At 46.2% G+C, this 14790-nt stretch overlaps 1 protein-coding gene across 2 annotated transcripts in view; it reads left to right on the top strand.

Annotated features, from left to right (window-relative positions):
• Nucleotides 1-3869, top strand: part of LOC101428912 (protein FAM117A) — a 57120-nt gene extending 53251 nt beyond the window's left edge. For both annotated transcript variants that reach the window (XM_071210611.1, XM_058284018.1), the window contains exons 11-15: nt 191-348; nt 1258-1384; nt 2558-2664; nt 2822-2975; nt 3539-3869. In XM_071210611.1, coding sequence (XP_071066712.1) covers nt 191-348; nt 1258-1384; nt 2558-2664; nt 2822-2975; nt 3539-3591 — 599 coding nt within the window. In that variant the 3' untranslated portion in view covers nt 3592-3869. The remainder of the gene's footprint in view (nt 1-190; nt 349-1257; nt 1385-2557; nt 2665-2821; nt 2976-3538) is intronic.
• Nucleotides 3870-14790: the final 10921 nt, after the last annotated feature.

A 14790-nucleotide genomic window follows, 5' to 3' on the forward strand; every position in this document is an offset into this window, starting at 1 on the left:
TTTTCCTGCCTTATACTCTTCGGTCAACCCTATAGCTCAGTCATCTCTACTTAGTTTCCAGCCTAGTCCCTTCTTCTTGTCCTTTGTATGTTTCCCTTCTCAGACATTCTTTTCTCCTGTGACGGAGGAAGGTGTTACAATGGATAGTCAGCTATAGGTGTCTGAATCTTCCACTGTTTCTTCCCTGTAGTCATGCTCCTTGGGGTAACTCTTTTGAAGAAAAAGTACCCACTGGCCAAGTACCTGTGCGTGTTACTTATTGTGGCTGGAGTTGCTCTTTTCATGTACAAACCCAAGAAAGTGGTTGGAATGGAAGAACACACAGTTGGCTATGGAGAGCTGCTCCTGGTATGTGATCCTGGTGGGGAAGACAGCCTTTTCCAGCAAGTTTAAGTGAGGGACATTCCACCTGGTCAGGCAGAAGACCAGTTATATGTCTTGAGAGAAGTTATGGCTCCTTGCTCCTCATTTCTGATCTTTGTTGCTGCAGGGCCCTTGGCTTTGCTAAGGCCATAGTGGAAAGTCTGAAACAGTTCACTACAGCTTTCCTTCTGGAGAAGTAATGCCTGAGACCCAAGTCTGAACGCTGGTGTGAGGACACAGACCTGAGAGCAAAGAGGGAAGCAGTAGTATGTCTCCCACTGTGGCTTTCTGAGAAACTAGGAAACTGTAGTTAAAGATTAATACAACAGTATTTATGTATTACTCTGTATTAGGCTCTGTTCCAAGTGCTTCATTTATTAATTGGTTAGCTTTTATAGCAATAATCTCATAACATAGATAGTATTATCTCCATGTTCTAGATGAAGAAACTGATGCACAGAGAGGTTAAGTTACCTGCTGTGGTCACGTGGCTATTAAGTGAGAAAGTCAGGATTCTACTCATCTCAGTCAGATCGCAGAGTCCTGGGTCTGGAGCACTACACTCCAAGCCAGGAGGCTAACCTGCTGGACCTAGATTTCCCCTCTGTAGCTTTAACAGGGAATGTGTGAGACTCACCACAGCCTGTTTAAGGCCCCTACACACTAGGCTCCCACACACCAGGCTCCCCGGCATTGTGTTGGGAGGTGGTAGACTTCCTGCTCCACACTGACTGAGTTATGACACTGTGGTGTAACATGGTCTTCCCACCTCCTCAAATGGCAAAATCTTAAGCTGAGTAAGGCAGTGGCTTTTTGAGAAGCCTGAAAGTTAAAATCCTGTCCTGGGATAGGGACGGGGTCTTCTCACAGCAGGCTGCACCCTTTCTTTCCCAGCTATTGTCTCTGACCCTGGATGGACTGACAGGTGTTTCCCAGGACCACATGCGGGCTCATTACCAAACAGGCTCCAACCACATGATGTTGAATATCAACCTTTGGTCAACGTTGCTGCTGGGAGCCGGTAAGAAGTAATTCTGCCTTTCTACACATTTGTCACCAGAGGGCCTCACCTAGTTGGTCCCCAGCTCAGCTGTCAGTTGGCAACTTTGCGTAGTTCAAGAGCAAAGTTGGACTTGATTCTAAGATGCCCTTTTCCCTCAAACCTATAGAAACCTTCACCAGCAGCATCTACTTCTTGTTATCAGCACAATCAGAGGGGTAGAATTTGACTAAATATACCAGGTATCACGGGAGGCACACAGTAGTAAAACACAGGGCTCCTCAAGAACTTATCCTCCTTTGAGGGAGATGAGACATTGGTTTTGGTACTTACTGGAAACAGACTTAAGTCTGTTCAAAGAGGAATGCTTTTGCTTATATTTTATTTTATTTTTTTTAAAGATTTATTAATTTACTTATTTCTCTCCCCTTCCCCCACCCCAGTTGTCTGTTCTCTGTGTCTATTTGCTGCATATTCTTTGTCTGCTTCTGTTGTTGTCAGCGGCACGGGAATCTGTGTTTCTTTTTGTTGTGTCACCTCTCCGTGTATGCGGCACCATTGCTGGGCAGGCTGCACTTTCTTTCGCACTGGGTGGCTCTCCTTATGGGGCGCACTCCTTGCGCGTGGGGCTCCCCTACGTGGCAGGGCACTCCCTGTACACTTCAGCACTGTGCATGGGCCAGCTCCACATGGGTCAAGGAGGCCTGGGGTTTGAACCGCGGACCTCCCATGTGGCAGACGGATGCCCTAACCACTGGGCCAAGATTTAAATCAGTGTATCCCAGCATTTTCAAATCTTGGCACATGTGGAAAGTATTTTTGTATACAAATTGAGGTAACTGGAGGAAGCTGCTCATGGCTGGAAGTGACCATTGCTAGGGCTGCCTTGATCTAAGAATTTGTAGATCAGTTTCTTTACAGCATCTGAGGATCTCTGCATGAAATCACTTTAAATCACTTTGGCAGAAGTAACTCAGTAACTTCTGATCCTTTCCCACAAAATTGAGAGTCTTCAGTTTCTCTAATCAGAAAAAAAACAGGAGAAGGTTGCATTATGGGATAATACAAACTCACTTCATACACTTGCCACACACCACCCTCCTTCAGAGTGATTTTAGTGGGCCATGTGCAAGGATGTGTGCAAGAATGGGCACACAAGATGTGCCATTCATCTTTTGCCATTTCTTCTTGGAGGAATCCTGTTCACTGGAGAGCTCTGGGAGTTCTTGAGCTTTGCTGAGAGATACCCTGCCATCATCTATAACATCCTGCTCTTCGGCCTGACCAGTGCCCTGGGTCAGGTGAGTGCCTTCAGAGGGGACAGCTTGGCTTCCTCTCTGTGGTAGCTGGTTTCCTGGATGGGAGTGGAGGCATGGCAAGATTAACCCTGAGGCTCTATTATAGACTTCAGATCTCAGAGATGCCTAAGGACCAGCCTGACCTCACCTTTCTTTCTAGAGCTTCATCTTCATGACAGTTGTGTATTTTGGCCCCTTGACCTGTTCAATCATCACCACGACTCGGAAGTTCTTCACCATTTTGGCCTCTGTGATCCTCTTTGCCAACCCCATCAGCCCCATGCAGTGGGTGGGCACTGTGCTTGTGTTCCTGGGTAAGTGCCTTCCAGACAGCCGGTATCTCTCCAGGCCACAAAGAGAGATGGTCTCAGAGCAGTATATTTGTTCTCTAAAATTTATACTTGTGTGAAATAAATATAGTTATAGGAAAACCTTCTAACAGCAAAAAGGAAGTAATACTTCTAATCCAGCTTTCCTAAAGAGCATTTCATTTCAGGGTATTTCCTCCCAGTGACTTGGATTTCCCTAGACACTGAGCATAATAGAATCATTATGCCCATTCCTTACCAACTGATGCTACTATGGATGAGCTGAGAGAAGTAGCCTAGAATTTTTGATTCTTAAGTTTCAGTCTTACTGTTTTATGTGTGTATGTGTGTGTGTGTAATTACTAGTATGTTGGTGATTTTATTTTTATCTGATGCTGTTCTATTTCCTCAGGGAAAGTTATATAAAACAAGCGTTCTGAACTTAATGTTATTTAAAACCCCAATTTTGAAATACCATTGCTGACCCTACCTCCTACCACACCACCTCCAGTCATTTGTAGGTTTCATTTCTCCCTAAAAAGCTAAACCTATTATTTCCTCTTTTATAGGTCTCGGTCTCGATGCCAAGTTTGGGAAAGGTGCCAAGAAGACATCCCACTAGGAAGAGAGACTACCTCTACACCAAGAATATTTAACTTATTATCTCAAACAGTGGCATCTCTTGCAAAAATGGACTCGGTAGGGACAGAGGACTTGGTTCCAATCTTTTTTAAAAAAGCAAAACAGCAACAACAAAAGAAGTAAAATCACATATTCTTAAAAAAGCACCTGGTTTTAACAAGACAGAGTTGGCAGTTTCTGTTCTTGATGATTTGGAGCACAGTCTAGCTCAAATAAAGAGAGAAGAGAAAGGCACTATTTGATGCCCACTTAACCCAAGCTGCTTTTCTCTTGGGTGTAGTTAATGTGGTTGGGTGCATGGTTTGCCAAGAGCCTGGGCATTAGAGGAAGGAACTTCAGTAGATTGTACAGTTAGCACCAGCACCCTCTGTCCCAATAGGTGAGGTCCTAAATACTCCAGGACAGGTGGCTCTCTGTTAGGGCCAGAGAATATAAAAATCACTTTATCTCTTTTAAAGCTCTGATGAACAAATACTCATGAAAAGCTGAAGGTATGTTCTCTCAAGAAATTCTCTTGAGGTTGGGCTTAAAATGACCCCAGAGCCTCAGAGTCTGCTGTGCTTTCACATTTTCTCACTGCCCACTGACTCTCCTTCAGCCAAAGCTAGACCAGGATCAGAGTGGAGACCCAATGTGTGTATTGTGAAAAGCTCTGAAAGGTCTATGGATGTACTTCTCCTGATTCCATTCTTCTGTCTCTCCATCTGTTCTCAGTCCACCTGCTCCCTTCCTGGGGAGTCTGGATTAATCCTTCCTATCCCTTTCCCTCCTTTAACTGCTAAAGCATTGTAGCCCTCTGCCATCCTGGCAATGCCAAGGTGTCATTCTGCCAGCTTCTGCCTATTGAAAGAGATACTGGCGGAAGACGTGGTAGCTGAGTCTTGGCACAGAGCCTCTTTGAGTTTTCTGGGTGGCAATGGGGGGAAAAGGCGGGGCGTGGAACAGAGCCACCCGCCCACTGTTGCCTTCAGAGTTGGAGATCGCAATCCTCCAAGGACCAAACTTTACACATGAAAGTGCATTTCCACCAGCTGCAACTTTCACTCCATCTGTTCAGCAGTCCCAGCCCCTTGGCTCTCCAGATGGGAGCCCAGCCTCCTTCCTGAGCAGCTGCCTCACCACCCCCTACATAGCCTTTCAAGCCCCGCTCCATTTGTACTCATCTTGCTCTTTAGGGGGTTGCATGTCACTACAGCTCTGCCCCCAAAGTTCCCCTCTCATTTTGAACTTCTCCTTGAAAGATGAGATTTTAAGTACATCTGGTCGAATTTCCTTCCTTTCCTGTCTGTTTTTTCCATCCTGAAGGTTACATCAATTAGCTGCTTTCCCTACTGTGACTGAGTTCTTCCAGACTATCTTGTGTAGATTAGTTAGTGGTTAGCATACATTACCAGTATTAAGTAGTTTTTATCCAGGCCTGTTCTGACCAGAGACATTTTCCTCAGCCAGCAAACTGACCCCTTACACTCCTTCCTCATCCCCTGTCCTTGCCAGTTGGTTATCTCAAAATTCATACTAGTCACAAAGAGCAAGGAAGATTTTCGACATCTCAGCATAGCTCTCACCCAATAGGGAAACAGCTTGTATAGAAAGGATTTCCTACCAATGGTGGGCTAGGAGCCCAGTTCTGGTATATTCGTTTGGTTGCCTGTTTGTTCCTCTAACATTTTTTTCTGTGTACCACACGTAATGAACATGCTGGAAATCAAACTTGAGTACAACTAGTATTTGCCCTCTGGGAGATTCAAAGTCTAGTAGGGAGATAGGTTAAAAAACCATTGCATCTCAAAAATACAGGCACAGGGGAGCAGATATAGCTCAAGTGGATGAGTGCCTGCTTCTCATGTATGAGGTCCTGGGTTCAATTCCTGGTACTTCCTAAAAACTAACAAAAAAAACAGCTCATTGGGGAGATGTAGCTCAGTGGTTGAGCACCTGCTTTCCATATACGGTCCTGGGTTCAGTCTCTGGTACCACCTTAAAAAAATGCTGAAACAACAAGGGAAGATGTCCAGGCAAGGCAAAGTTTAGGCTGAAGAGAGTGTGGAAAAATGAAAGGAAGATATGATGCTTTGGCTCCACTGCCAAGTGGAAGATGGATTTTTTTTTTTTTTAAGATTGATTTATTTATTTCTCTCTCCTTCCCCCCTGCCCCGGTTGTCTGTTTTCTGTTTCTGTTTGCTGCATCATCTTTGTCTTCTTCTGTTGTCCATCAGTGGCACGGAAATCTGTGTTTCTTTTGGTTGCATCATCTTGTTGTGTCAGTTCTCTGTGTGTGCGGCACCATTCCTGGGCAGGCAGCACGTGCTGGGTGGCTCTCCTTACGCGCACTCCTTGCGCTTGGGGCTCCCCTACGCGGGGGACACCCCTGCATGGCAGGGCACTCCTTGCACGCATCAGCACTGCGCGTGGGCCAGCTGCACATGGGTCAAGGAGACCCGGGGTTTGAACCACGGACCTCCCATGTGGTAGACAGATGCCCTAACCACTGGGCCAAGTCCGCCGCCAGATGGATTTTTTGTTTGTTTAAGATTTATTTATTTATTTATTTATTTATTTTTCTCCCCTTCTCCCCATTGTCTGCTCTCTGTGTCCATTCGCTATGTGTTCTTCTGCATCCACAAGTATTGTCCGGTAGCACCAGGAAACTTCATGTCTTTTTTATTGCATCATCTTGCTGTGTCATCTCTCCATGTGTGGTGCTACTCCTGGGCAGGCTGTGTTTTTTTTCATGCAGGGTGGCTCTCCTTGCGGGGCGTACTCCTTGCGCATGGGGCACCCCTACGTGGGGGCTCCCCAGCATGACACAGCACTCCTTGCATGTGGCAACACTGTACAGGTCAGGAGGCCCTGGGTATGGAACCCTGGACCCTCCATATGGTCAGCGGACGCTCCGTCAGTTGAGCCACATCCACTTCCCTGGAAGATGGGTTTTTTGTTTGTTTGTTTTATTTCTCTCCCCTTCCCCCCTCCTGGTTGTCTGCTCTCTGTGTCCATTTGCTGTGTGTTCTTCTGTGACTGCTTCTGTCCTTATCAGTGGCACCGGGAATATGTGTTTCTTTTTGTTGCATCAACTCTCCGTGTGTGCGGCTTTAATTCTTGGGAAGGCTGCATTTTCTTTCACGCTGGGCGGCTCTCCTTACGAGGCGCACTCCTTGCGCGTGGAGCTCCCCTACGCGGGGGACACCCCTGCGTGGCAGGGCATTCCGCTCCTGTGCGCATCAGCACTGCGCATGGGCCAGCTCTATACGGGTCAAGGAGGCCCGGGGTTTGAACCGCGGACCTCCCATGTGGTAGGCGGACGCCCTATCCATTGGGCCAAGTTCACTTCCCTGGAAGATGGGTTTTTAAACTGCCTCACGGCTCTCCTTTTCAGCCCATGCTCCTGTCTTCTGGGTCAATTTCAAGTGAGAACACGGGGGCAGGTGAGTACCTCTAAAATGAGATGTCATCCAACTCAGTTTGAAGATGCTTTATAAGCTGCCAGTTTGTTCAAGGTGGCATATTTATCTGTAGGATCACAGGAACTAAGAGTGCCAAATTTGATTAAAGTCAGTAACATTGTTGGGTTATAATAGAGCTGATAAATGTGAAACACCAGAAAGTTCAAACAGAAGTATTTTTGATCAGCTAACACTGGGCGGCCTGAGCCGCAGCTTTCTAAAGATCAAAGGCCTGTCATCTGCAGTTAATTCTCAGCTATGTATAAAAGGGAGGAAACCAGTGCACAAATTTCCCTAAACCCTTTTGAGTTGGGATATGTTATACTTAGGTCTATTTTTGTCAAAGCGTTAGGTCCACCTCCATTGTTCATGCTCCAGCTCATGGTAAAGTGGTTTTACATTTCCTGCACACCTGTCAACCTAGGAAAAGGGCAGTGACCCACAATTTGAGCACAACTAGAGGGAAACCTAAATTGGATTAAACGTTCAAAGAAATAAAAAGTATATATTGGTTTTTAAAAGATTGAAGTGGGAAGTGGATGTGGCTCAAGCAGTTGGGCACACGCTTACCACATGGGAGGTCCCAGGTTCAGTTCTCAGGGCCTCCTAAAAAGAAGACAAGCAGACAAAGCACACGAAGAACAGACACACAGAGCAGACAAGACAGCAAGTGCAAACAATGAGGTGCTGGGGGACGGGGAAAGGGGGGGTTGTGGATAACTAAAAAAACTTTTTTTTAAAAGGTAAAGGATTAAAGTGTCAGGAATTAACCATTAATTGGATAATCTATCAAGTAGGGCGTTAAGGAATGAATTGTGTTTTCTCATGTCCCTGTAACACTTTTGTATAAAGAGACCTGAGCAAATTGATCTGTACCTTTTAGAGATGGAAAAACCAAATAGGGAAGGTTAGGTGATCCACAGCAGGTCCCTGAAAGATGAGCTAGAACTGAGGTTCCTTGAGTTCTTGGACCTGTGCCCTCAGGCAGGAGGATAAGCTCCTCAAGAGGCCCATTGCCTCTACCGTCTGGCCCCAGTTGGCAGTGGAACAGTTTGCACATTTTATGAGTGGTACTGGTCATTTTCCCCAGATGCCCTGGCAGACTAATTGTCCTGTGTTTCTGCAGGATCATTCAGCCCTTCCCACTGAAAACACCAGCTGTCTTTAGGAATAGCAATCTATCTTTACAGAGCTCCTTTCCCAAAGCTCTTTAGTGTATGACATTTTGTCCTTAGAACACCCGTGGGCAGAGGTTAGGCCAAAAACAAATCTCCCCTTATTTTGGAATAGGGTGCTTGAAACCCACCAAAGTGCATTAGCTGAAAGTCACTGGCTGACTCAGCAGGAGGGTGGGAGCCGGAACTGAGGCCACTGCTTCCCATGTATCAGGGTTCAGCTAGCTCTTTAACCCTCAGTGAGCTACTTCCAAAGAAATGACAGTTGGAAATCCTATTACTACATCCACTATTTAATAAGAAATAAAGTTTTAATTATAGAAAATGCTCAACATAAAATATTACTCTATGATAGTATATTGCAGGGCATTTCATTGCTTGATACAAATTGGCCAGTCTGGGGGCAGTCCAGTGGAGCTGGAATGTCACATAAGCATGCTGACAAAGATGGAACCTCCAATGAGATTTCATGTAATTCAAAACATTCTGAGGGAAGTGGACTTGGCCCAATGGATAGGGCGTCTGTCTACCACATGGGAGGTCTGCGGTTCAAACTCCAGGCCTCCTGACCCATGTGGTGAACTGGCCCACGCGCAGTGCTGATGCACGCAAGGAGTGCTATGCCATGCAGGGGTGCCCCCCACAAAGGGGAGCCCCACGTGCAAGGAGTGAACTCCGTAAGGAGAGCCGCCCAGTGCGAAAGAAAGTGCAGCCTGCCCAGGAATGGTGCCACATGGAGAGTTTACGAAGCAAGATGAGGCAACCAAAAGAAACACAGATTCCCGTGCTGCTGACAACAACAGAAATGGACAAAAAGAAGAACACGCAGCAAATGGACAGAGAGCAGACAACTGGGGCGTGGGGTGGGGGAGAGAAATAAAATAACTCAAAAAAAAAAAAAAAAAACCACCTGAGAGCTTGCAAATAACATCTCCCTAGCCTCTGGCCACTTCTGCCTTCCGTCTGCACGGCCAGGAGGAAAGAAGGCTGTAAATGCTCAGGGGGCTTATAATAAAGGCTATTGGAAGGTGGCCAAGGACACCCTAGCTCCAATTCTACCCCCAGTATGCTCAGGCGTGGCTTTGATTGCCCAGTCCAGAGCATTGCCACATATTGTTGAAAGCCAGTTTTAAGACACAGTTTGTAGACTGAGAACCAGCTGACTTGGCCTACCATGGGCAGAAAGGGTAGGAAGGGGGAAGAAAGGTTCTTGGAGTAAGGAGTGACTTCATTCAGTGCCTTCCACTGGGCTGAAGCACAAGTCTGCAAAGACTGGCGGGTTTTCTATCCAAATATGCCTGCCTCCCTGTCATTTTTGGGAGAGGTGGAAGGGGGAAGTGGTTTAAGGAATTTGCCAAAGAGAAGGGTGATGTGTTTCTTCCTGCCCACTTCTGTGTTGTCATGGTACGAGAGTAGCACCACGTTTCAGTTTACTTTCTGTCCGGAAACTATTTTCCTACTCAGGACCTTAGAACTGCCACATTCAGACACAGCCCTAGAGGGGAATGTGGCACTCTCACATGAAGGTTGGGAATTCCCTGAAGTTTTATGTAAAAGAGTGCAAGTGTGCGTGTACATGTGTATGTGTGTATGTGAGCATGATGGCACAAGTGCTTACCCATATGCCAAACTGGTAGGTACATTTTTCTGTAAAAATGCTCCACAGCCATCTTTGGATTCTCATAAGGGATCCATAGACAGGGTCTAGTAATCACGGGACTCATTTAATTCAATGTGATTTCCCAAAACTGGGCACCATTGCAGAATGGGAGAAAGCATCATCCTAGGGCTTCTTGTATAAGAGGGGTGAGATTGAGTTTGCAGTTATTCAAACAAACCTGTCTCATTTTACTTCTAGTTTCCTCCTGGCCTGTCTGCACACTCTATCTAGGTTTGTCAGGTTTAGCGAGTAAAAATACAGTGGATGTGGCTCAAGCAATTGAGCTCCCACCTCCTACATAGGAGATCTTGGTTTTGCTTCCAGGTGCATCCTGAATAAACAAATGAGAAAACCGATTCAGGGAATTCGATGTGCCTCCGTGGTTGACCACTGGGTTCCCACATTTGAGGCACCAGTTTCAATCCCCGGTACCTAAAAAAAATAAAAATACAGGGCACCTATTACAACTTCTCTAATTTAAAAAATAAATAAAAATGTATTTTTAAAAGGGGAAAAAAATACAAGGTGCCCAGCTAAATTTGAATTTAAGATAAACACTTCTTTTTTCCTTTTGAGTATATCCCATACCATGTTTGTGACATACTTCTACCAAACAGTTTTTTGCTGTTTATCTAAATTCACCTTTAGCTGGGCTTCCTGTATTTTACTTGGCAACACTATTTGTGGTGTTAATTATCATCACTAATGTTCTCCTAGGGTCCTCTCTCCCTAGAAAAAGTAAGGCACTAGATAAATCACCACCTGCAATTCTATGCATAGGGCTTCCAGGTGCTTGTTTTTCAGGGCCAAAAATTTTCGTTTCCCTCATAGCCCCAGGAAAGTGCAAGCCCAGACTTTGTCAGCAGAGGGCACCATTCTCTTAAAATCGGTCCACAGTCTAGTTTCCGGGGCCTGGGAAAGGGATGTGGGTATTGAAGTTTGGTTATGCTGCTTCTCTCTTCCCTCTAGAGCTCACTTCTCCCCACTCACTACCTTGCTAGAGTTATCTCTGTGAACCAAGAATCTGAGCCTGTCACCACTCCTTAAGTCACTTCCAAGTCTCCACGGTTGCCTTCTCAAGGTGGCGTAAAAAGCCCTTCAGGATCCCACTGGAGTCTTTCTTCCCTACTTAAATTCCTGGTACTTCCACCATACCCATCCCACTCACTTTACACTTCAGGCGTCCCCATTCACCATGAACCACTTGCAGTTTCCCTGTACACCACTTAACTGTCATACTTTGTGCAACAGTTCCCTCTGCTTGGAATTCCCTTTTCCACTTGGTGCTTCTAGGGACTCGGTTCATTACACATGGTTCACAGATATGTATTGAGTCGGACTGTGTGCTATGCTGTGTTCTGGGCAGGCTTCTAGAATAGATCCTTTCCTCTTATGCAGCTCATAATCCAAGGGGATGGGGGAGCAATACACTAGCAAATATAAAAATAAATTTAAAAATAAAAATTCAAAATAAATAAAATACTTAGATTTAGTTTGAGGCTTAACTGACCTGGCTTCCTCAAGTAGACTTGACCACTCCCTCTTTTGTATCCTTTGATGGCTTTTCATTTTAAGGGTCCCAAACTACAAATCATTGCAGGGAACACTGAGGATGAAGCAAGTCAGTGTAAGTCAGCAGGGCATGGTAGGGTGCCTGCGGTGAACTGAGAGTGCCTGTCTGAAGCGGGCAGTGGCTTTTCACCTCCTCCCAAAGGTTGCTAGCTCTGTTATTTCAAGGGAAGGTGGAAATCCTGATTTGTTTATAAATACTCCCAATTTTTAAAATTCTTCACCAGCTAAACTAAATATGCCAGTGGGTCAGATTTGGTCTCTGGCCACCAGTTTGCCAGAAACCCTACTGTGATACTTTTATCATTGTTTTCCATCTGATTCATATTTATATGTATTTTCTCCCCCAACATGGAATCTGTATATCTTTAGCCCTTCAAGTGGTGACTGGCGCATGGTAAGCGTTAACAAAATTGTGGGAGGGAGGAAGGGAGGAGACAAATGGGGAACAATAGTTTGCTGATGGGATTTCTTATTGCTACTGCTTTAGGCATGGGACAGATGGAACAAGAAAGCCTGAAATGGGATTATTGCTGAGTGCGTATGTGTGTGTGAATTTAAGTTCCCATGTTAGGACGTGTGGTAGCTGGAAAATGTGTCTAGGAACCGTCAGCTTCTTTCTTGGTGGACTCCCAAGCCAACCCTCCCCCTATCGGCGGGGGAGGGGGAGGGGGAGGTGAAGAATGTAGGGTGCAAGATGGACTTCTCGGCTTCCTTCCAGGACCTGTATTCATTGGCACAGAGATCAGAAAGAGCTTATATAGGCTTTTGGCACCAACTGATGCATTCTCGGGGGAAGTCGTCTGGCAGCTGCTGCCACCCACTGCCTACCCACTAGAGTGCCCACTGCATAGTAAGCAGTTGTATGGGTCAGAATGAAACGCTTTCTCTTCTCCCTTATCCACAGCGGTCTTCAAAATGACCTTTCATCCTGCCTTGGGGGAGGGCACTTAAGAGAGATCAAAGCTCCTCTGTGAAAGAGAAAAGTGGGAGTTACTTAGACTTCCCATCCCAGCCTCCCAGGGGCTGATTTCCTCTAATTGTATCATGTCCTTATTCTCAAGAGAGGTTGCTATGTTGCTCCATGGGCCACTCCCTGTGTGTGCTGCTCCAGTGAGTGAGGTTGCGCTCTAGAAAATAGACATCTGAGGCTTAGAAAGTATATATTATTTGCCTTGTATATATTATTATCTGTCTTGGCACTGAAATCTCTTGTGAGGCCTAGAAAATGTGATTTTCTGAATTAGAGAGGGTATTGGGGTAACCTAAACTATGTCAGAGTCACTCTTCAGGCTGGACAGTGGAAAGCTCTGCCCCCTGACTCACTCTCTTATGCGCGGTATCTTGAAAGTTGAAGCCACCTCCATCCTCCACGATTTCTTGTGCTCCCTACCCAGTGCCAGGCCAGGCAGGTTTGAAGCAAGGCTTTCCAGGAAGCAGTCTCTTCCATAGGTCTTGTTGACTCAGACCAGACTCCAACATTAGGTCTGGTCGCCATCCCAGAGTAGATGGCAGAGCAGAGGAGTAGGGGATAGGGCCATGGGCCGCATGCCCTTGCTACTGGGGAAGGCAGCTGAGCAGGCAGAGAGAGTGGGCATGGACCCTGACTTACTTAAGCTTTTGCTGAGGGAAAGGGGAGAGTCAACAGTGGCTTGAGTCCTCCCATACTCCGTGGCAGTTAAGCCACCCGTGTGGCTGGATCTACCATGCTTTGACAAAACGGATCCTTCTGAAATTCCCAGGAGCGGGGATGGTGCTAAAGTCAGTGCCCTGAATCTGGGAGTGAAAGCACTCTTCAACATCCACCCCGCTCTCATTCCCAGTCCGGGAGTTGTGCCTGATCATCTCTCTTGGGCCTCCACTTGACTGTCTAAACCATCTTTCCCAAACCACCCACTGAGATGATCCCTTTCTCCCCTTTCTCTTTCCCCACACACTACCTATGACCCTGTCCCTTCCTGCTGCTTCCTGCCTCTCTTCCTCCCTCCCACCTGCCTTCCATCCCTTGCTGACTTTTTCCTTTCTCCACACTCTTCCCTTCTCCATCTCCTGTTCTGATGGCAAATCCTTTCCCTGGCACAGGCCCTCGACGTGCTCACCAGGCCTGCTGTGTTACTATCCTCATTTCTGTAGTTTCTGTCCAATTATCTTTCTGGCGAGGCTCATTGGGAGCCCTTCTCTCTGACCACCCCTGCCTCCTTCCTTTATGCTGCTAGCCATGCAATGGCCCTCAGTTCACTTCCATTTGGGGGTGGAGGTGGGAAGCCCCAAGTGAAAATATGATTTTTGGCATTATGCTCTGCATTCTGCTCAAAGGCCCCAGCAGAGTTACGAGAGTCTTAGGGAAGAGGATACATTAAGGGCTGCAGGATCTAGTTTTAATGAATGTGGGATCAAAAGAGTCAACTAGTCTTTAAAAACAAGAGCCCAGTGATGGAGAGGAACCCAGGCCCTTGCCACTGAAAACAGGGCAGCTATAACTCACAGGCATGACGGAGATGCTTCCTTGCTTGTCCGCATTCCTGAGTTTAATGTCTTTGGCTTGGGAATTAACTTTGAGGCTTTTCCAACATAGATAAAAATAGAGCTCATAAATGCCATCATGGGCACTTTCCGATAAGGTGGCCTTTTAAGGGATGACTGGCTCCCAGCAGAGGGTTTGAGTCAAGAAACCTCTGGGATGGATATTCAGGGTTCTCACAGGCTGCTGACCAACCAGCCTGTGGCTAAACAGTGGGTGCAGGAAGGGGAAACTGCTAGAGGCTTCTGTCCTGTTCCTGAAGAAATGTTATTTAGTTCATTTATTCATTCTGTAGCACTTATTTGGATACCTACTAGGTGCTAGGAAAGCTGCTTGGCACTGGAAACACCATAGAAAAATTAAAAATAAATTCCCTGCCCCCAAGTTGCTTATCATCTAGCAAGGGACAAATAGAGGGAATCGGACAATCACAATACAGGGTGATACTGCGGTGGTGGGTGAAATATGGGAGAAGTATGGGAAGGCCTAGCTTAGGGTCATGGAAGAACTTGCCCAACTTCCTGGAGGAACAGGTGACTATATCAAAGTCTGAAAATAGGCAGAGAATTAACACCAGGAAGTTGGGAGAGGGGGCAGAGAAAGGTATGGAGAAGACTATTCTGGGGAGAGGGAATGGCATGTGCAGAGGACTGAAAAAGAGAACTTGATTTACTCAAGGGAATTGAAAGGGGTTCTGTGTATGGTTGGAAAGCAGAATGATAAGTAGGGTGGGGAAGATAAAAGAGCACCTAAAGATGAAAGCACAGACCACTGGTAAGGAGCCTTTCACCTGTTCGGAAGTTTGGACATT

Source organism: Dasypus novemcinctus, chromosome 21, assembly GCF_030445035.2.
Source record: "Dasypus novemcinctus isolate mDasNov1 chromosome 21, mDasNov1.1.hap2, whole genome shotgun sequence".
In the NCBI taxonomy this organism is placed as follows: Eukaryota; Metazoa; Chordata; class Mammalia; order Cingulata; family Dasypodidae; genus Dasypus; species Dasypus novemcinctus.